Source organism: Apodemus sylvaticus, chromosome 2, assembly GCF_947179515.1.
Source record: "Apodemus sylvaticus chromosome 2, mApoSyl1.1, whole genome shotgun sequence".
Taxonomy (NCBI): domain Eukaryota; kingdom Metazoa; phylum Chordata; class Mammalia; order Rodentia; family Muridae; genus Apodemus; species Apodemus sylvaticus.
Window position 1 is genome coordinate 118,351,336 of NC_067473.1, and position 22,950 is coordinate 118,374,285.

The 22,950-nt window shown below is 44.0% G+C and overlaps 1 protein-coding gene across 1 annotated transcript in view; it reads right to left on the bottom strand.

The window, feature by feature from the left end:
• Positions 1-22,950, bottom strand: part of Rab7a (RAB7A, member RAS oncogene family) — a 42,836-nt gene that overhangs the window by 10,398 nt on the left and 9,488 nt on the right. The window contains exons 2-3 of the mRNA XM_052174272.1: positions 3,664-3,724; positions 1,466-1,592 (exon numbers count right to left, since the gene is read on the bottom strand). Coding sequence (XP_052030232.1) covers positions 1,466-1,592; positions 3,664-3,716 — 180 coding nt within the window. The 5' untranslated portion in view covers positions 3,717-3,724. The remainder of the gene's footprint in view (positions 1-1,465; positions 1,593-3,663; positions 3,725-22,950) is intronic.

Consider the following 22,950-nt stretch of genomic DNA (forward strand, 5'->3'; position numbering starts at 1 on the left):
TTCCGTGGAGCCATCTCTCCAGCCCCACATTTGTTTTAGTTGTTTTACTTATCTGTATGCTTTGTGTATGTATAGGAAATATGAGAATATAAATTTCAAAGACCCTATCTCAAAACAAGGTGGAAGCTGGGTCAGATGGTGCACACCTTTAATCCTAGCAGTTAGGAGGTGAATACATCTGAGTTCAGTGACAGCCAGGGGTACAAAGTGAGATCCTGTCTAAAAACACAGATTGGATGGATGGATGGATGGATGGACGGACGGACGGATGGACGGACGGACGGATGGACGGACGGACGGACGGACAAATGGACGGACACCTGAAGTTGTTTTCTAACCTGCACACTCATTCCTTGGTACACATGTACCTGTACATGAATTAAAAATGTGTGGTGACTGAACTCAGTTTTAACATAAAACTCAAAGATGTTCTCCTGTTTCTTTAGTTTGGTGTTGCTGTACCAACTACCTCAGTGAGATTATGGACCAGAAGACAAGACAAAAATGTTGGGATTCTTTTTCAAGAAGTGTTTGTGCACAAGCCTGTATACACACTACGTAAAATGCCGCAGCAGCCATGTACACATATACATGGGGCATGAGTGAGCCCCATGAAGCACTACGTGTGTCTGCACTTGGGCACCAAACTGCCTGGAGAGCCTTAGAACTGAAGTTACAGACAGCGCTGCTGAGAACTGAAGCTGGGGCCGCTGGAAAGGGCAGCCAGTGCTTTCAATCACTGAGCCATCAACTTAGGATAGCCAACAATTAGTTAATTGCTACCTTAATATTTGCTGTAAGAAGTTAGGAAAACCCAGAAAGATTTCTGAACTGAAGCACTGGACAAAGACACTAAGATGAGCTACAGGATGGCTCTTGAGATTAATCCCAGCATCCCAGTGCATCTTTGTGAGTCAGCCATGGATACACAGCCAGCAACGCCCCTTTTGAAAGATAAACGAAGACATTTTAGGACACAGAAAGGACCTATAGTTTGCTAAGCTTAGGAGGAAGACAATAAATCTAGTTAAATTAAATTTTATAAAAATTCTAGTAATATAGATTTCAAACTTAGGATTGGGGGGTGTAGCTTGGAGTGTAGCTTCGTGGGGGAGCATGTGTGCTCAGCCTGCACGAGGCTTGGCGTCCATCTCTACCATGCTTTTACTGGCTGTCTTCTAGTTTATCCAACAACCCTATCTGCAGCCAACTATCCATTACCCACAATCAGAACAGTAAGTTTGACAAGTGGGGAGATGTGACAGGCAGTTTGGATGCAGTAAACAGCCTGAACCAGAGCTCAGCAGGGAAAGTGCCTGGCCCAGAAGCTTGATGACCTGTGTTCAAACCCTAGGGCCCACAAAGTTGTACACACACACACACACACACACACACACAAAACACCGCAGCATTTTAAAAAGATCCAGTAAGCAGGCAGTCTGGCTCCTGGCTGAGCAATGCTTACCTGCATGGTAACAAGTCTGTCATCCACCATCACCTCCTTGGTCAGAAAGTCTGCTCCTATTGTGGCTTTGTACTGGTTACTGAACTTCTTATTCACATACTGGTTCATGAGAGATGTCTTTCCAACACTGAAATTGGACAAAACCCACATGTCTGAGTCAAGGAAGGGACTGAAAGCAATTCGTGTTTACAATTTTCAAGGCAACCTGTCTGGGCTTGGAGGAGAGTTTAGCTAGCAGAGCGTTTGCCTGGTGCACATGGCCTGGTTTAACTCCAGGTATTACAAGAGCTTAAAAACAAAACAAAGCATTTTACTAAAGGAGCGTGCCTATCATAATTGAGAGAAGCATCTCCCTCTCAGGGTAGCACTAATCGTCAATTACCCTAGCATCACTAAGGTTGGTGTTTTCCTGGAATCCTGCAGGGGGAAGGGCTGGCAGGAGATAGCTCAGCAGGTGTGGCAGTCTGAATGAGGATGGCCCCCTACAGGCTGGGAATGTCACTGGGGGTGGGCTTTAAGATTTCAAAATATTTTCATCCATTTCCAGTGTTTTCGTGCGTGCATCTACACTCTATCCTTTCTCTCAGCCGAGTGGTTGTGCATCAAGACATAAGTTCTGAGTACTGTTGCAGTGCCATGCTGGTCATGGACTCTCCCTCTCCAACTGTACACCTGCAATAAACTGTAGCTGCCTTTGCCACTGTGTCTCATCACAACAGTAGAAAAGTAAGTAAAGGCACTGCCAAACCTAGTGACATGAGTTCAAGCCCCAAGATTCACTGCACTGAGTGATGGGGTGAGAGTTCTTGCAAATTATACTCTGACTTCTTCCACACATGCACCAAGTATATGCAACAACCCACAGATAGAAACAAACACAAAATAATACATGTAATTTAAAAGAATACAGGGGAAGGAGAAATCAGCTCTGTGGCAGAGTTCTGTCAATTCTGGCACAGCAGTACAAAACAAAAACAAACTGAGAAAGCACAGTGCAGAAGCCCATCATATATAGGACTCAGGGTTAGAAGCCTCAGCACAGGCAGCTCAGGTGGCAGAAGCTAGTGCAATTCTTTCCCCTCCAGAAGGAAAGCGCGTGCATGCGCGCGCGCGCGCACACACACACACACACACACACACACACACACACACACACCTAAAAGGAACTTTGTGAAACGATCACTCTGGCACTCCAAACAGCACTGTAATCTCAGGTGTTTATGCATCACTCAGTGTGAGCAACGACACCAGGAGGAAACCACTCCCGTCAGCAGTACATGGCCAGAGAAGAATGTTCCAAGACAGGTATAGCACCACATGCCTGGAGTCCAGTGCTTGAGAAACAGAGGCAGCAGCATCGAGAGCCTAGACTGGGTTGCACAGTGAGATCAAAGGCATGAGCCACATTTTTTGTTTTAAATATAAAGCCCAAGCAAAACACAACAAGACAGGGCTACAGGTAAAGAAAGGTGCCTAGTGCCAAGCCAGATAACCTAAACTCAGTCCCCAGGACTCCTGCAGTAGAAGGAAAAAAATTTGCACACTGTCTTCTGACCTTCACAGCTACATGCATATACACGTACATAATAAAAAAAATTAAATGTAATTTAGAAAAAGAGAATGTTCCTCCCAAGGAATTTTTTCACCAAGAAAACTCACCAACCAAGTGTTCAGACACACAAGGGTAGGGTCAGGGTAATGCGGGTAATGCAGCCTAAAGAGAGTGCTAAGGCTTCCCTTGTCCATGGCTTTCCACAAAGAATACACACACACACACACACACACACACACACACAGCCTAAGGCAGTGTGACTTACCAGGGGTATATAGCTCAGTGGCTGACCACCGGTCTAAATGTGATGCTTTGGGTTCTATCTCCAGTACTGCAGCACAATTAAAATTTAAGGGAGCAGCAGTGAGGTCTGTAATCCTCAAAGGCCTTGAGACTCCTTTCAGACAGTATGTCACTTCTGACAGTCCTGGGCAGGAGACACTTCCTATACTCTACCCCACTGGAATGCAATTTCACAAACAAGAAAATACTTGTTTGAGGGTTCCTTAAGCAATTCAAGTAGTCCAAACAGACAGAAATCCCCAATAATAAAGGATAGAGGACAAAACCAGAGTAGAATGTGGAGCTGTCAATATCAGTGAAGATGAAACTCCAAGCCAATCTGAGGGCAATTCATGACACTTACCCAGAATCCCCCAGGATGATGACCTTCAGCAATACTTTCTTCCTAGAGGTCATCCTTGAAGCTGTAGGACGGAGAAAGTACAGTTAGCTAAAGAAACACTAAGGCAGAGTTGTCTCCACACAGCCACTCTACTCCACCAGGAGCTGAGCCCCAGCCTTCACCCAGACTGCCCTGAGGCCTAGACAGGCTGAAAGGAGGTGGTATTCTCCCTCTCTCAAGAGCTGGGCCCATTACTAGCACCAGCAGTTGCGATTAACGCTCCAAACTGACTCATGGGTCTCACAAGTTAAGATTGCGCACTACTTCCTCAGCAAAGGGACCTATTTCCTTCCTTTTCCTCTCTACCTTCCTCCTTTCTTTCGTTTTGCTTGTTTTTTTGAGTCAGGGTTTCTGTGTGGTTCTAACTGACCTAGAAGTCACTGCAGACCAGGATGGTCTTTAACTCAGAGATGTGTTAGCCTCTGCCTCCTGGGTACTGGGATTAAAAGTGTGTGCCATCACAGCCCTAGGAACCACTTTATTTAAGGAGCACCCAGTGCTGGCTAGTTTTATGTCAACTTGATATAATCTAAAGTCATCAGAGAGGAGGGAGCCTTAATTGAGAAAATATCCCTGTAAGATCAGGCTGTCAGCAAGTCTGTAGGTTGTTTTCTTCATTAGTGATTGATGGGAGAGGGCAGTGTGCAGTGCCACCCCTGCCTGGGATTGTGGTCCTGGGTTCTCTAAGAAGGAGGCTGAGCAAGCCATCAGAAGCAGTCCAGTAAACAGCAATCTTCCAGAGCTTCTGCAGCAGCTCCTGCTTTGGCTTCCCTCAATGAACTCTTACTTGGATATGTAAGCCAAATAAATCCTTCCCTCCTCCAAGGTGCTTTCGGTCATGATGTTTCATCCCAGCAATTGTAACCTAAGACACACACACCCCTCCCCCAACTATTGTTTGCTACTTTACAACACTTACATATATACTATCTATATCCTCCACTTTCTAACATTCTCCATGAGGACAGTTCTATTTTCTATATGCCTGGTGCCAAGTAAAGAAGTATTAAGCAAGATTAGTGGATGAACAGTACTTCACAGTGCAACTCTAGGGTCAGACAACCTTGTTCCTAACAACTAGGCAGCCTTCGCTTCCATGACCATACAAATGTAAACTGCTGAACCTTGGTTCACTCTTCCTTCCAGCACTTGTCAATCCTTGATCTATTAACAAAACGAGATTGAGTCATTGACTTATCAGAAAATGAGTGGGTTTCAAAAATACTACTTGTTAGCTGAGTACTGTATATAAACTGGCAAGTACAGGTTGCTATTATTTTAGTATATGTCCCAAACACAGGTCAGACAGAGAATAGAACAGAACAGAGTCCAGATGACGAAGGAAGAAGTTGCAAGGCTGGGCAGTGGTGGCGCACACCTTTAATCCCAGCAAGGCAGGAGGATTTCTGAGCTGGAGGCCAGCCTGGTCTACAGAGTGAGTTCCAGGACAGCCAGGGCTACACAGAGAAACCCTGTCTCAAAAAACCAAAAGACACTATTAAGGAAGAAGTTGCAAGCCACATACCGACAGGCTCACAAGGACGTGGACTCCTATGCCCCTAAAGTGACTGCTTCCATTGTTTCTGGCTATAGGGACAGTGTGGAAACAAGAGTGGTATCTCATGAACTAATGAAAAACTATTTGCTTATGACAAGAAGCAGACAGTCCCCTGAAATGATTTATTTTAGATCACAGTTTCAAAGGCAATTGCAAGGACTGTGGGGGCTCATAGTGAGATCATGGTACAGAGTGTGGAGTAAACTGGTGCCGTCACAATACCCAGAGAGCGTAGAGCAAGACAGCCTGGTGACTGGACTGGACTTCCTTCCGGCCCCTCTATCTCCTCAACCCCCACCTCCCACATGCAAGATATGGGATGGTGCCACCCACATTCAAAGAGTGTCTCCCTACTTAACTGTCTCGGGTCAGTGAGACGGCTCAGCAGGTAAAGGCACTTGCCTTCAAACCGCATGACCTCAGCTCAATCCCTGGTCCTAAAGCCTGGAAGGAGAGAACCAATTTCTGAAAGTTGTCCTCTGACCTCCACATGTATGCCAGGACATGCACACACATATACACACAATAAAAAATTACTTCTGGAAATGCCATCACAGACACACTCAGAGACAAGCCTTACACATATCCTAAGTATCTCTCAGTCAAATAAAGTTGGCAACTAAGATGAATCATCAAAGTCAGGATATTCTGACTGCCCAACCCCCTGTTCCTAGTGTGGTTTATGACAATCTGTTAAGCTCAGTGATGCTGGTAAGAAAACACTTGCTAGGGCCAGCTACAGGCCGTGTAAGGAAGCTGACCCCTCAGAGACGGTTTCCTTCAGTCATGCAACATACCTAGAGTTTTCTCACACTGTAAACCATACATTATATACGTAAGGAGCTTTACTCCCCCTCGTCTCCCCAGAGACTGGTATCACTTTTTTGCTTTGTTTTTCAAAACAGGGTTTCTCCATGTAGCCCCTGTCTGTCCTCAAATTTAGAGATCTGACTGCCTCTGCCTCCCAAAGTACTTTAATCCTAAAAGGTATGCACCACCACTGCCTGGCTGGTATCACTTTTTGAAATGGATAACACTATGTCAGTGGATACATTTTGTAAAAATTTCTTTTCCTTTCTGGGGGTGGTGGTGGTGTTAGACAAAGCCTCACTATGTAGACTAGGCTGGTCTAGAACTCACAGAGACCCACCACTGCCTCTGCCTCTATTAAATATGTGCACCATATGGCTTGGTCATAGCTTGATTCTTAGTCTTTTTGAGTATCAGAAAGGAAGCACCTAACATGCTGACTCTGCTGCAGTAAAGTGAGATGCCTTTGAGTCACTTTCTTCAGCTTCCAATTCAAACTACACAGGGTTGCTGCCCCAAAGCCATCGAATTTCCACAACGGCAGACTGTGTTGTTGATTCTCCCATGTTGCTAATTTATGATAAACATGGAAAAGAGAATGTTGTGTGTGAATAGGGCTAAGCATTGCTTTGTGGTCAGAGGGCATGTCTAGCCCATGCAACGCCTAGGTCTGATCCTTAGCACCAAAAGGAGAGGCAGAGAAGAAATGAAAGAGAAAGGGAGAGGGGAAAGAGAAAGGATTCTGAATTCTGTCTGTGGGATACTCTCCCTTGAGAGGCAGCAGGAGCTGAAGGAGGATTCAGGGCTGGAGAGATCTTTCAGACTCCCATTTTTCCACGTGGCAAGCAGGAAGCAGTGGGCACCAACCGTGGGCGTCCCTACAAGAGTCACTCGGCATGTGCTTGGGCACAGGGACTCTTGGCACTCCTGCAGAGCACATTCATTCCTTAAAGGGGAAGCGCCCTTCCAGCATTCAGGCTCCCCAGGAAGGACACAGTCAGTACAAGTGACTGTGTCTCCAAGGGGCTCGTGGTGGGCTTCAACATCCCACATCAGGGTGTATTTCGCTTTTACCAATGCAGGTCAGGAGGCACAGGTGACACCAGCCTTTATTGGCTCCCTGCAAAACACCTAGCATACACTATGTAAAAAGATGTCTAAGTGAAAACTTTTTATGATTTTGATAAAAGTTAGACTGATTCTAAGATCAGTTTGTGAACAAACAGGGGTTAAGAGAAAATATAAATACGACTTTGAACTTTTAATTCTGAGGAGCTTACGATGAAAGACTTCACTTTCAGCCACGGCAGCCATCTTCCAACAACATGGAGTTGTTCCTTTGGCCACATACATGCGAATCTACAAGAAGGGTGATAGTGTAGACATCAAGGGAATGTGCCCTGTTCAAAAAGGAAATGCCCCATAAGTGTTACCATGGCAGAACCGGAAGAGTCTACAGTGTCACCCAGCATGCCGGGGGCATCACTGCAACAAGCAAGTTAAGGGCAGATTCTGGCCAAGAGGATCAATGTGTGGACTGAGCACATCAAACACTCACAGAGCAGAGATGGTTCCCTGAAGCGGGGGAAGGAGGATGGTCAGAAGAAAAAGGAGGCCAAAGAGAAGGGACCTGGGTTCAGCTGGAGTGCCAGCCTGCGCCACAGGAAGAAGCACACTTGTGAGGACTAACAGGAAGGAGCCTGAGCTGTTGGAGCCCACTCCATACGGATTCATGGCCTACTGTACAAAACAGAAATAAAGGACCAGGCTGCAAAGTGTGTTCCTTTAAACAGATACACACACACACAGAGAGAGAGAGAGAGAGATATGAAAAGATGAAAGACTTCAATAGCAGCATTAGCTAATTCCATCAAGCACTGGGTTTTCAAGCCTGGTCTACAAAGTGAGTTCCAGGATAGTCAGGGCTACATAGTTGAGATTCCCATCTCAGTATTTAAAAAACAAAAACAAACCCAGGTGAAGAAAGGGTAACCTCAGCTGCAGCCAAGCTGGCAGGAGGGAAGGTTGCCTAACAACCCATGGAGGGAAGAGACTCTCAGCAAGTCCCGAGCTCAATACACCAACTGTGTAAGCCCTTAGACCAAAATGCCTAAGAATTTATTTCTAGAATTTTTTGGCTTTCCAAGTTCCACCAGTTTCACAGAGGGTCTTCTTTGTGTATCTGATGTATACGCAACACCTTTCTTTAAAAAGAAAAAAATTAAGAGTTTGGGGGCTGGAGAGATGGCTCAGCAGTTAAGAGCACTGGTTGTTTGTCCAGAGGTCCTGAGTTTAATTTGCCAGCAAACACATGGTGGCTCACAACCATCTGTAATGGGATCTCATGGCCTCTTCTGACATGTAGGCATGGAACACTCGCATGGTCTCAAAAGCGTGATATGTCGGACAACTTGGGGACAGATGTCAACTGGTCCTTTGGGGGTAGGAATGAAGAACAGTCACTTGGAATAATAACCCAAGGGTTAAGAAAATCCAGTTAATCAGGACTGGAAAGATGGATTAGCAGTTAGGAGCATGAGCTGCTCTTCCAGAGGCCTGGAGTTCAATTCCCAGAACCCATAGTAGCTCACAACTGTCTATAATGGGATCCGATGTCTCCTTCTGGCATGCAGATGTACATGAAGACAGAGGACTGACTCATAAAGACATAAGATATACAAATAAATGTCTTTTTAAAAATGAGACATTTTAAAAATAATAAATAACATTCAGTAATAATAAAAATAACATTTAGTAAGGCTCCCTCCTCATGCCTGCTGAAGGGCTGGGCAAGGAAGGTGGCACTAAGCACTGCCCAGGAGGATATTACGAAAGAGCCCAAGAAGCCAATCAATGTGGAGAAGGCATGCCCACTGCTATTCCAAGTATCCACACCAATAATGGTCCCCACTGTCTATCACCAAATGCTCTCCCTCACAGATATGCCTGCTGCCCTCTAGAGAGTTGCAGATCTACATTTTGAAAGACACAACCTTGAAAAAGAACCATAGTGAAAGAAGTCTGCCCAGAAGCTGGAAGAAGGCACACACTTCCATTTTGCAATTGTTTCTAGGATCTTCAAAGGCTTAGCTGTGGAGTTAGGCAGACCAATATCACCAACAGTCCGGAGAAGGGGTGCTGACTATTTCAGGGCCCCAAAGGTCAGAGTCCTGAATAGAAGACCCTGCCACACCAAGCACGCCTTCCCTCAGGGCAGTGAGATCTGAGACCACATTCAATTCTGTCTACTTTCTTGAATGTATTGGTCAACAACTTATGTAAAATAAGCTTACACACAGGAGAACTGTACACAGGAGATGAAAGAACAGAATAGTAGACTGTGGCTGGCAAAATGGCTCATTTGAGTGAGTAAATGTTCTTGCTGTGGAATCTGGCAATTTAAATCAGTGCCTGAGACCCACAGGAGTGACCCAACCCCAAGCTGTCCCATGACTTCCACAAGCACCTCAAGTCACAAGAACACCTCCTAGCCCCAAAACTCACTCTAGACAATATAAAATGAAATAACGTTTCTAAAGCAGAGAGCTCAGGAATACACTATTATTACCTTAAACAACATGAAGCTAAGGGACTTGAGTTGAACAGAACTGGAAATGGCAGCAAAATGCTGGAAATGCCCAAGTCAGACAGTACCAATGCTAGCTAGTGTCCTCTAGCACAGTAGAGAGAGAAGGCAGGAGGTAGTGGCTCAGCTATACTTTCTGGAGTGCCCAGCTGATTCTGAGACGGCAAGAATGAAACTACCACCAGCTAGGTGAGGAAGGAAGGGAATGAGTGGGTGGCTTTGGCCAGGTCACAGCTATAAAAATAATGAAGTCCTTTTGTGAGGAGACCTTTGAGGGCAGAATTCAGGAATTAGTAGCAGAGTTTCTGTACCTCTCTCTGACTGTGCAGCGAAGTGCCCTTGGCAATTTAGCTTCAAACTCCAAGTTCAGGTTCTATGCTCCCAGGGCACAAGGGCCTGTCTGTACTTTTCCTTCAGGTCAAACTGCCTTCCGAGATGTCTAACAATTCTGAGATGTCTAAAATGCCAACCTTACCTCCAACCTACAGGACTCTTCCTGCACTACCAGGCCCGTACATACGTATGTACGTGTGTGTGTGTGTGTGTGTGTGCGTGTGCGTGTGCGTGTGCGTGTGTGTGTGTGTCTGATGAATCTGTGACCAACTGTGTATCAGATATCAGATGTCTGCAGAGGTCAAGAAGGATGTTGGATCTCCTAGAACTGAAATCATAAGACACTTCTGAGCCACTGTGTGGATGCTGGGAACCAAACTTGGGTCCTCTAGAGGCAAAAGCATCAATAACTCAAACTCTGAGCCATCTCTCCAGCCCCATGTCTTATATTTTTAGTCCTGTTCTCTCTCCTGTGCATACTGGAAACTCTAATATTTATTTTTATCTAGATGAGTGTCTTGCCTGAGTGTGTATACATGTACCATGTGGAAGCTCTACTCTGTGATTCTTTTTGGTTTTTTTTGTTTGTTTTTGGAGACGGGGTTTCTCTGTGTAGCCCTGGCTGTCCTCAAATTCAGAAATCCGCCTGCCTCTGCCTCCCAAGTGCTGGGATTAAAGGTGTGCGCCACCACCGCCTGGCTATTATGTGATTCTTGAATCATGCTATTGACAGTACTCTTCAATACAGAATTATCAATCAGTGCCATAATAATCTTCCTTAATAATATTCACTAACAAATATCAAAAGCAAAAATTAGCACTAGACTACAGGCAGAAACCATACCAAACACAAGTAAAATACTGTGGGGTGGGAAGGAGACACTAAACAAAACGTAGGGAAATGTCACAAATAACACACCAACCCTGTACTTCAAATCCCCCTCGACCACTGTGGGGCACCTCAGGCAAACCCACACTTGCCGCTGCTGTACCTCTCTCCCTTGAGCCCAGACGAGCCACCACATGAAGGAAAACACAACACAAACTTAGTTCAGAAACAATGGTAACTCAATCTCTGGGTGCAACAACTAACACCTAATCTTGTAAGCCTTATTAAAATCTGAGTCCTCCGGTGGATCTGCCATGATACTGGGAAACTCTAGCAGCTACATCTTATCCCTCTGCTGTCCCAGCTCTAAACGGGCCTCGCTCTCTTCTTCTGCTCTCTTCTTCTGTCCAACCGGAAGTCCTGCCCACTCGCCTAGTGATTGGCTTCTTTATTCATTAGGGGATTGGTTCACACAAACAACACCAGGGCCATCCACAAAAGTATACACACAATGACCTGCTTCTATATGCAAGTGCAACCTGTTATGAGAACAACAGATTGCTAGGCACAATCCCAGCACCAAGGAGGGAGAGGCAAGCAGAACTCAGTGAGTTTGAGGAGTATGGAGCACATAGTTAAGTTTCAAGCAAGTCAGGGTTACATAATGAGACCTCAAAAAACCAACCAACCAACCAACCAAACAAACAAACAAAAACACAAAATTGGTAATATAAGAATGTTACCTAAAGATATCATACCTAAGAATGATACCCAGAGTCTTTCAGCTCCACCAAAGTTTTCCTCAGCTTTCAAATTGTAGCCTTTAATCCCAGCACTTGGGAGGCAGAGGCAGAGGCAGGTGGATTTGAGTTCAAGGCCAGCCTGGTTTACAGAGTGAGTTCCAGGACAGCCAGGGCTACACAGAGAAACCCTGTCTCAAAAACAAAACAAAACAAAAAAATCAAATTGTGAATATACAAGTTACAAATATAACTAGCCTTAGCAATCACAACAACTGCTGACCCTGGTTAGCCTTCCCTATGCTCCCATCCGCCATTAGTATTAATCACGCATTCCCAAAAAGGACCCATCCCAATCAACGACCAGGTGACCTTAGATCTAGTGGGCACAGTACATACACTAGTGCATCTATGGAATTAACATCTTTGCTGGGTGCTGGGGAATGTTGCTAGAAGAGTGCAGGACCTGAAGACACTGTGGGAAAATGTCTAGCGACACAAGTAGGAGGGGAAAGTGGTAATGGGAAAAACTTGTGGAACACTCGTCAATACTTGAATCTGCAATTCAGTCATTACTAACCACAGCTAGCTATTCTTTAATGAAAACTCAATAAATTAAATACTTCTCTTCAGCAGTACAATCCCCATTTTAAGTGCTTAATTAATAATCACCAGCAATAAAAGGCAGATATGGACACCTATACCACCACAGAAAGTTCTGTTGCACAGTGTGGATCTAAACATGTGAAGTATTTATCTAGGATTAATATATAGCCTGCCACCTCAAATCTCAGCCTATACTCACTTCTTGTTTCCTTACCCAGTAGCTAACCCAGTTCTCCCCCTCCTGAAGGCACAGCATAAATCTTGGCTTTTCAATGCCAAACAACGAGTAATATCTGATTATGTGAATTCTTTATGAGAATAGTATACTATACATTTCAAAATATTTGTGACCATTGTCTCAGTAGACCATAGATATCCCAACACTGCTTGAAAGTCTGTACTCCAAGACTAAGCTTGTTAACAGTCCTAACAATTATGAGTAACACCAGAGCATAAAGAAATTCAACCAAAGCACCAGAGGGGTAACAGCCTAGGCAACACCAAGTGCATAACTAGAAGCCTCAAGCCCCAATGCACCTTTACAATGTGCACTGGCAGTTTCTCAAAAGAAGATACCACTGCCACAGTGTACCAAAGGAAACCTGCATACCCATGTTCATTATGGCACTAAGATAGGACATGGAATCATACCCACCAAGAGATAAATGGATTAAAATGAGGGATAGCACATCTTTAATCCCAGCACTTGGGAGGTAGAGGCAGGCGAATTTCTGAGTTCGAGGACAGCCTGGACTACAGAGTGAGTTCCAGGACAGCCACAGCTACAGAGAGAAACCTGTCTCGAAAAACCAAAAAAATAGAGCAGCCATAGCAGAGAACATCTTTAATTCTAGCACCTGGGAGGATCAGGAACTTAAGGTCATTCTCAGCTACACAGTGAGTTTGACATAAGACTGCCTCGAAAATTAAAACATGCACACGGACCAAAAGAGGAAGAGGAGCCTATGAGATAGTTCGGTGTATAAAAGCAATTGCAGAGCAAGTTTGCTGATCTATGTTCAACTCTTAAAGCCCATATGAAGTTAGAAGAACTGACTCCAAAAGATGACCTCCAAAAGTATATTAGGTTTCTCTACAGTCACAAAACTTGTGAATAGTCTTTATGTGGTAAGGGACTTTGTTATGACTTACAGTTTGTAGTCCAACTCCCTGGCAATGGTCAGCTATGAATGGGGAGTCCAAGGATCTAGTAGTTGCTCAGTCCTACCAGGTTAATAGATCCAACAGATGTGCTTGCAAGTAAATGCAAGCAAGTGAAGAAGAGCAGTCTTTCTTCCAATGTCCTTTATGTAGGTCTCCAGCAGAAAGTGTGTCCCAGATGAAAGGTGTGTACCACCATGCCTGGATCAGGGATTTGTTTTGTCCCAGGCTGACCTTGAACTCTGATCTTCTTGCCTTAGTTTCCTGGGATTCTTAGCCACTAAGCCTGAAGATCTCCATGTGAAGATCCAGGCCAGAAACTTCTATCTCCCAGCCTCAAGATCTAGGTCACAGGTGAGCCTTCCAAATTGGATTGTAGTTCATTCCAGATACAGTCAAGTTGACAAACAGGAATAGCCACTACAAATAGTGTGCACATGCATGCACAGTCATTTTTTTAAGCCAGAAAAAAGGAGGGGAAATTATATATATACATACATATATATCAGTATATTACCTAGCCATAAGAAGACTAGAAGGAGCCGCGCGGTGGTGAATCTGATCAACACATATTTATCATATGCTTATCACACTAATAACCCCACTAAATTCCATTAATAGAACTAATACTATTAATGAACATTCTTAAAAAGATACACAAAATAGCTAGCAGAGAGCAGTGGCTGGTGAGAAATGCTCACTATGCTAATATCCAGAGTCTGTCCAAGAAAAGCTACAATGAATCATCTCACATGCAGGAATGGCTGTTATCAAAAGATCAAAGTAAATGGTATGCACAGAAAGGATGTCTCTGCACACTGCTGGTGGGGATCTGTTAGAGGATCATTTGCGATGGCGTCCTCCTCCCTCTTCCCCCTCATCAAAATAAAAAGAACTAGATGGTGATGCATAAACCCCATCACTGGGCACACATGGTAAACATGGAAATAGTATGAGCATGTCAAGCATAATTGTATATCCTGTCATTCCAGTACAATAGGATTTTGGATCTTGGAAATCTTGGCATGGAGATCTTGAGACTTAGTCCCTATGAGTCCCAGGAAACTCCCAGGCAAGGAGATCTCTGAGTTCAAAGTCAGCCTGGGACAAAACAAGTCCCAGATCCAGGGTCTGTGGTACACACCTTTAATCTGAGCCACACCTTCTGCGGGAGACCTACCTAAAGACAGGGAAGAAGGACGGTTTGCTCTTCTTTGTCTGCTTGCATTTACTTGCAAGCACATCTGTTGGAATCTACTACTAGCCTTGTGGGACTGAGCAAGATGTAGAAATTAAACCAAGTGTACTTCAACAGGTTAAAAAAAATACAGATGTGGTTTACATTTGCAACAGAATACTATTAATCCTTAAGAAATTAATCATTAGCTGGGTGGTGGGGGCGGCGCACGCCTTTAATCCCAGCGCTTGGGAGGCAGAGGCAGGGGGATTTCTGAGTCCTGAGTCCGAGGCCAGCCTGGGCTATACAGAGAAACCCTGTCTCGAAAAAAAAAGAAAAAAATCTGTACTCTTAAGAAAGGTAACTATATCAGAGAATACTGTTACATAAAATAAGCCAGATACAGGAAGATAATTTCAGCTTGATCTCTAACCCAAAGAAGGATGACTTCTGCCACCTGGATGGCAGATGGCAGTCACCAGTGGCCAGGCATGGAGAAAGGGAATGGCCATATATTATGGTGACTAGTTAGTAATAATATACTGTACGCTGGAAACAGAGTACATTTTAAAGTGTTCTCACCACAGAAAAAGAGTACATTAAATAGCCTGATGTGGCTATCCCACAATGTATTTACATAAAAAAAAAATTCACACCATAAGCTTAAAAAACTAAGGTGGTTTCATGTAGTTATATTTCTTATACAAAACAAATTCTTGTTCACTTACTCAACGGCATCCCAAAGGAAAGTAAAAGCAGTCAGGTAAACAGTAATCTATACTCTTGGAAGTTTAAAGTTCCAAAATCAGGGCTAAGTGTGGCAACACATATCCTCTAGGCAGGTGGAGTCAGAAGGATCAAGAGTTCAAAGCCAGCCTCAGCTACAGAGCAAATCTGAACACAATCTGGGATAGATGAGCAAACCTGTCTCAAAATAAAGGACCCCCCCCCCAAAAAAAAGGCTCAAAAAATATGAATGTAGCAAAGGATGATGCAAAGCCTACCATCATACCATCAAGCTTGTAGAAACCTAGCTCCTCTCCCATGACCCAGAGGTTTCAGAAGTGAGGAGTTGAGGATGCAGGTTCAATTCCCAGCACCCACATGGTGGGCCACAAACTTCTGTAACTCCAATTGCAGGGGATCCAATTCCAGTCTCCACAGGCACCAGTCATACACATGATGCATATATATTGCAGGCATGTAAAAGTAAAATAAGATGGGCAGGGGTGGTGCACATCTTTAATCACTTTAAGCCAGCACTTGAGAGCCTGGTCTACAGAAGAAGTTCAAGGACAGCCAAGGCTCTAAGACAGACTGTCTTGAAAAAATAAAATAAACAAACAAGAAAACACTACACAGCAAGTATGACCATTTGTCAGAAGGCCTGAAGGTCACATGATACGACGAATACCCTCAGCAGAGCTTCAAAGCAGAAAAAATTTCCAAGGATGTCAGTTTTAAATATCAAAGTGGGAATGTGTCTACTATCTGTGAGGCTCTGAGTCTAACCCCAGTACCTAAAAACATCTCCAAACCCTAAAGAACATTAGCAAGTGTAACAAGACTTAGGTCCACAAGGATGTCCAGAAGGCTTCTGGTAGAACAAACTCACCAAGAACTTACGATCTCAGTAGCCAGGGCCAAGCTCTGAAATTTGTTAGTCTGTGTAAGCAGAGGCTAAGCAATTTGGCCTTCCTGGCCTAACACAAAATTTCTAAACCTATAGAAGATGTATGGTGGTGTGTTTGTGAACTCCCATGAACTATAAACAAACATGGTATGTCACCTTTAAAGTACTGCTTTCTGGCTGGCAAGCCCAGCAGCTACTTCCTAAATCCGGGGTAGCCCTCCACAGGCTCTAGGGGACCACCTTTGTGTCTACCATGTTTGGCTTAGTATTGGTACCCTTCCTTGATTTGTTTGAAACAGGCACCCCTAAATACCCCAAGCTGGCCTTGAATTTCCAACAACTCACCCGTCCTGCTTCTATCTCCCAATGCTGAGGATTACAGGCGTGTGCCACAGACTGCAGGCATTTCTCTGAATAGTTACACATTAATAACAAATAAGAAAACAGCAACAGAGCTTTCTTTCTCTTTTCTTAATAAGTTGTTAGCTCTCAAAAAAATTTTTAACTTGGGGGCTGGGGAGTGGTTTAACACACATGTTCTTGCAGAAGACCTGGGTTTGACTCCCAGCACACACATGGTAGCTTACAACCACCACCTGTAATTCCAAATCCAGGAGTTCTGATGTCCTGTTCTAGCCTTTGCAGAACTAGGCACCCACACAGAATATATACATACACTGAGGAATGTATGTTGGGATAAGTCACCCCACACACGTTGTATCAACTGGATATTGAAGGTATGTGCCAGTATTCTCAATTGCTAATTGCTGTGCCAGTAATTCCTCACCTCCGCCCCCCAATCAAAAAAAAAAAAAAAAAAAAAGGCAAGCTGCCCTGGGGGAGGAATCTCTCCCACTATGCTAATAGCTTTTCTGTAGGAGAAAGAAGTGTGGCATTTGAGCTATAAAGTGCTGAGCCTAAAGCTGGGGCAGAAAGAGAAAGAGAACAGGAGCAGAGCAGGGAGGTAGAGCAGGGAGAAGAGCCACGTGGAGAGAGATGGTGGGAGGGGGAAATCAAGTTAAATTAGATGGGCTAGCTGAGAGACTGCCTAACAAACAGGTCCAGAGCTTTCTACTATACAGATGTCTCTACTTCTTTATTATTAACCCCAAGCAGGACCGCAAAAGTCCCAAAACCGAGGAAAAATTCACACACAACACAAATAAATAAACAAACGACTTTAAAAATCACTTGCATTGCCGGGTGGTGGTGGTGCACTTGGGAGGCAGAAGCAGGCAGATTTCTGAGTTCGAGGCCAGCCTGGTGGTCTACAGAGTGAGTTCCAAGACAGCCAGGGCTACACAGAGGAACCCTGTCTCGAAAAAACAAAAACAAACAAAACAACAACAACAAAATCACTTGCATTATCTGTACAAAACCCAGACAGCAGCAATAGCAGAAGCATAGTGCACATGCTTGGGGGGTGAGAAAGCCTTCCCACTTTCAGAATAGAAAGGTCTGTACAAACAAAACCAACCCAATCCCACCCTGCAAACAACAATAAAAAACAACCATTTCAAATTGGATGTTTTTTTTTAACCAAGAAGAAAACTGAGAAATGAGTTTTTCTTAAACTGGCTCCTCACTCTTTCACTTGAGCAGAAAGAATGAGAAAGGCCAGGGATGTGAATGGGGGTGAAAAGTCCCTCGTCACTGCAGGGCTGGCCACCATGAGACAACATGTATGTGCACAGTCCTCTTAACCTACTGTCATGACTGGCTTGTTCTTTATTCTCTTCCCCACTGTCCACTCTTCTGGATGTCTAGTGGAAAAGGCCATGAAGGTTAATGAAGGAACCTTGTGTGCACCTGTGACATGAATTCAGTTTAAAACGTGTCTTATCTCAGGGCTGGAGAGATAGCTCAGTGGTTAAAAGCACTGATTGCTCTTCCAGAAGTCCTGAGTTTAATTCCCAGCAACCACATGGTGGCTCACAACCATTTGTAATGGGATCTGATTTTCCCCTTCTGGTGTGTCTGAAGACAGCTACAGTATGCTCATATACATAAACTGAATAAATCTTAAAAAAAAATATCAAAAGCTGAGGGAGCTGGAGAGATGATTCAGCAGTTAAGAGCATTTACTGCTCTATCACAGGACCCTACTTTACAACAAACAAAAGAAACAGGAGAAACCCACTTAACATCAGAATGTTGTCACTACGACACCGACACCGGAGTGTGGGGACTCTTGACTCTACTAGCTGACTAAAGCTGCAGTCCAAGAATTATGAAGGATAAAAGCCACAGGACCTTATAGCCAGAATGTGTATATGAAAACACATGCACAGAGCATATTTTCACCTTCTGCCTTCTGTTCAACACAGGCCTATCTGACTTCAAGTGTCCCATTCAAATGCCTCCCGAGTACGTACCCTCAGAGACAGTCAAAACAATTCTGAGGTAAGGATGTGGGCATCCAAGGTCTAATCAAGTTGACACATGCGGTCATACCTAGATAGACACGAAACCTAATCAAGCACCCATTTGTGGTTTCAAGTAAGATGGGGGCTGTGACACTCAAGATCTTTTCTTTTTTGTGTAGTGTTATTGGACAAGAGGGAGAAAGGTGGGACTTAAGGATGGAGGAGCAAGGAAGCTACAGGGAGAGAAAGGAGAAGAAGAAAGGACACGGAGGTAAAAGAGCCCACCATGAGAAGAGATGGACCATGAGCACATGGCCAGGAAAAACAGCAAGTGACAAGGGATGTGTGGCTGGGAAATAAGTCAGAATAGCTCCAACCCTGCTCCTTTTAGGCTTACAGCTTGTAAATAAAATGCCTAGATTGTGTCTTTACAGGTTAGATAGACCGACTAGTTCCATTTACAATGTGGGGTGCCAAAATGTTGTGGTAAATATAATTTGGGGATTTCTACCCAACCTTAGACATATAACCTTTATAATAAGCCTGAAGGCATTAGAGCTGGGCAGGTAGCAACCCTGTTATCTTCTCTACTTCTCTGTCAGGAACCCAAAGATATCCACTTGCCATTTTCTGCCTGGCACTAGCACTCACGTAAACACCAGCTACTCATGATGGCCTGCCAGTAATTCCAGCAGGCAAGAAACAGAGGTAAACAAACAAACAAACAAGCTAGAGATCCTGGAGCAAGTTAGCAGCCTAGACTAGCCGAACCAGCAGAAGCTCTGAGACCCAACCTCTCAATAAGTACAGTGAACAATGACAGAAGACAGTCAACATGAGATCTGGCTCACAACGGCAACACACACACACACACACACACACACACAATTCACATATACACAAACCAAAACTGTGCCTTCAAAGACAGAATATAAGCAAGATTAAAAACAGCCAATTTTATACCACATACATTGTTTCATAATAAAAATTTTAAAAATGTCAAGTATGTGTTTGTTACTATGTTGTTGCTATTATCAACAGATACTAAACTTAGAAGGAAAAAGACTATAAACGAAAATCTAACCTTGTGCCAGTACCTGGCTGCTGTGATTGGAGCAGCTGTATTTTGGGGAGGTTTCACTATGTTTAAGGGAAGTAGGGCTTGGTCTGGAACTTGTCATCTGTCTGCCTCAGCCTCCAGAGCTGGATTTCAGGTGTGATTTTCTGTGATGCCTGGCTTGCTCTGATGTGAAATTTGAAATCATGATCTGTGACTCTACCACAACCTAGTTCTGAGCAGTCAAGATAATTTGGACATTCAGAAATCCATGAAATAGAACATACATTTGGGGTAGGTTATAATTTTGTTTACTTTCAAAACAGAATCTTACTATGCTGTAACACCACACTGGCCGTAAACTCTTGACCTCCTGCCTTTGCTAGCTAAATTAGCTGACGTTACAGGTATATGCTGCAATACCCAGAAAAGGCAAATAATTAAAACTGGGAATGTTCTGTTAGGCTGTGGTAGCACACACCTTTTGTTTTGTTTTGGGGGGGGTTGTTTGTTTGTTTCGAGACAGGGTTTCTCTGAATAACCCTGGCTGTCCTGGAACTCACTCTGTAAACAAGGCTGGCCTTGAACTCAGAAATCAACCTGCCTCTGCCTTCCAAGTGCTGGGATTACAGGCATGCAACACCACTGCCTGGTGGTAGCACACACCTTTAATCCCAACACTCGGAAGGCAGAGACAGGCAGAAGGCCAGCCTGGTCTACAGAGTAAGTTCCAGGACAGCCAGGACTATACTGAGAAACCCTGTCTTGATAAAAACAAAAGCAAAAAAATTAAGGATATTGAAGTGGAAACTTGAGGATTCTTTGGAAAGTCGGTTGAATGTTGTTTTGCTAGGGCAAACATGAAGAACACTTTGTTAAAGTGGACACATGTATGAAAGTCTAAGGCAGACTCCTGAAAGAATATTTCACTGAAGCAGACACACAAGAGAGGATGTTCTGTTAAAGCAAGCACGGGAATGGACAAGTGATGAAGAATTTTTAAATAAAGGCTCATATTCCTAGCTGTCCTGGAACTTTCTATGTAGATCAGGCTGGCCTCAAATTCAGAGATCTGCCTAAATCTGCCTCCTCCAGTGCTGGAACTACAGGGGCTTATCACCAAGGCAGGCTAGTGCTTTGGCTAGTGTTCGCTGCCTTTTAACTGAACAGGGACGACCCACCTTAAATGAGAGCAAACTGGGGCTGGAGTCAGGGTCTGAAAAGCAGAAGATAAGCTGACCACGAGTATGTATGTCTGTTTCCTGACATCAGGGATACAAGCAGTCACCACTTCATACTCCCAGGGCCATGCTTTTCCCACTATGATAGGCTGTCCATTTTCAAACTACAAACTACAACAAACACTTCTTCCCTCTTCAGACTTCCTCAAGCACCAGGTACATGCGTGCTAAACATACACACAAGAGATGGGATTAAGGTGCACACTGCTGCATCTGGCCTTCTAAGTAGGACCTAAAGATTGACTTGGGTCATCACACTTATGGTGGTTTAAAGAAAATGGCCTCCATAGGCTCGTACAGTCACCAGGGAGTGGAAGTCCTTGATAGGATTAAAAGCCTTAGGAGGTGTGGCCTAAGTAATGAATTGTCATTGGGGGTGGGCTTTGCAGTTTCAAAAGTCCAGGCCAGACCCCAGTGGATCTGTCAGCCTGTGGTTCAGCACGTAACCCTCAACTACCTCTTCAGCACCATGTCTACCATGCTCCCTGCCACGATGATAATGAAACCGTAAGCCAGTCCCAATTACAGTCTTCTCTGTAAGAGTTGTCATGGTCATGGTGTCTCTTCACAGTACAACAGTGACTAAGTAACTGAGACACTTGTAGAGCTGCCACTGTTGGTCATTTAGCCATCTCTCTGCACTTCACTATCTTTCATCAATACTTTGTGATTTTGTTTCATCTAACCTGGTTAAATTTAATTATTTTCCATACTTTTACAAATGAAATTATTTTATTAACTCCTTTTTGAGATGATTAATGTATAGAACTGTTACTTTAGCATTCAGGAGGCAAAGGAAGTGAGTATCTGTGAGTTCAAGGCCAGCCTAGTCCACGAAGGGAGCCAAAGACAGCCAGGGTTCTGTTACAGAAAAACCTGGTGACAAAACAAACACACACGCGCGCGCGCGCGTATGCACACAAATAAATGCCTCAAACAAACCAAGACTTCAAGACTTGTAGGCAATTCTGCCTGTATCCACTGATACCCTGTTCTATATCTACCTTGATCTTTTACTTCTGAATAAATTCTTTGTATTCTGTGGGAGTGGGAAAATTCTTTTTGTACAACTAGATCTATAAAATAACTGTTGTTCAGGCATTGTAGCACAAGCCTTGGGAGGCAGATGCAGGAGGATCTATATGAGTTTGGGAGCTGGTCTACAGAGTGAGTTCCAGAACATCCAGGACAACACAGGACCCTGTGTCACAGAAGAATAACAACAAAATTATTGTCTGTTCACAAAGGTGGAGCTGAGCTGTCACTCAATGGTAGATAAGTTGTCTACCCTGTAGAGACCCACCACGGGTTCAGCAGCCCCAAACTACAAAATGATAGAAAAAGCCACTAATCATATACTAAAGTCACTGAAATCACTGAGTATGGCATGTAATATTTTCATATTATCCTCTTTTGCTGATGGCCCTTCCTTTTTAATTTTTAATTTAGATACTTAAAAACTTGACTCCCTTTACAGGCCTTTCTACAGTCCACGACTCAGCGCCATGCATCCAGAGGCCGCCTGCCTGCCTGCCAACTTCTACTTCCCAAGAATCCCAAAGACAGAACTCAGTGTTCTCTACAGCAGCAATGAGAGATGGACAAGCCACCTCGCTGCTCAGCTTCTAACCAGCACTGTTTGAGCAGGTGAAGTAACCAATTAACTATTCATGCCAGCTGCCCATAACATACACACTCACGCTAACCATACGAAAGGGGAATCTTTCTAACCAGGCCTGTTTTAAAACCCTACTTGACTTTAAAAAAAAACCTCCACCAAAAGGTTCCATCCGTCAGCGACAACAAGCAGTTAGTAGGTCCTCTACAACTTCAGAATACTTCATGTGTTCACAGATCTGCAAGCCACAAAGATGTCCATTTGGCAGGACAGGTGCAGAGAGACAGACTTCATACTTCATGGTCAAATGATTAACTCAGCCTCCAGAAGATAGTAATGGGAAGCAGAAGACCTGGCTGACCCACGGAACTCCCGTTTAGAAGGCAATCATTTCCCTCAATTATGGCTGAAAGTTCCTTTAAAAGTTCTGAAAAGAAAAAGTGCCCCAAAGGTCTACTTTGTGAAAACTGATTGTCTCTATCTGTCAATATAAGTGGTGGTTCTGTAATTAAGGGCAATGACTGCTCTTCCAA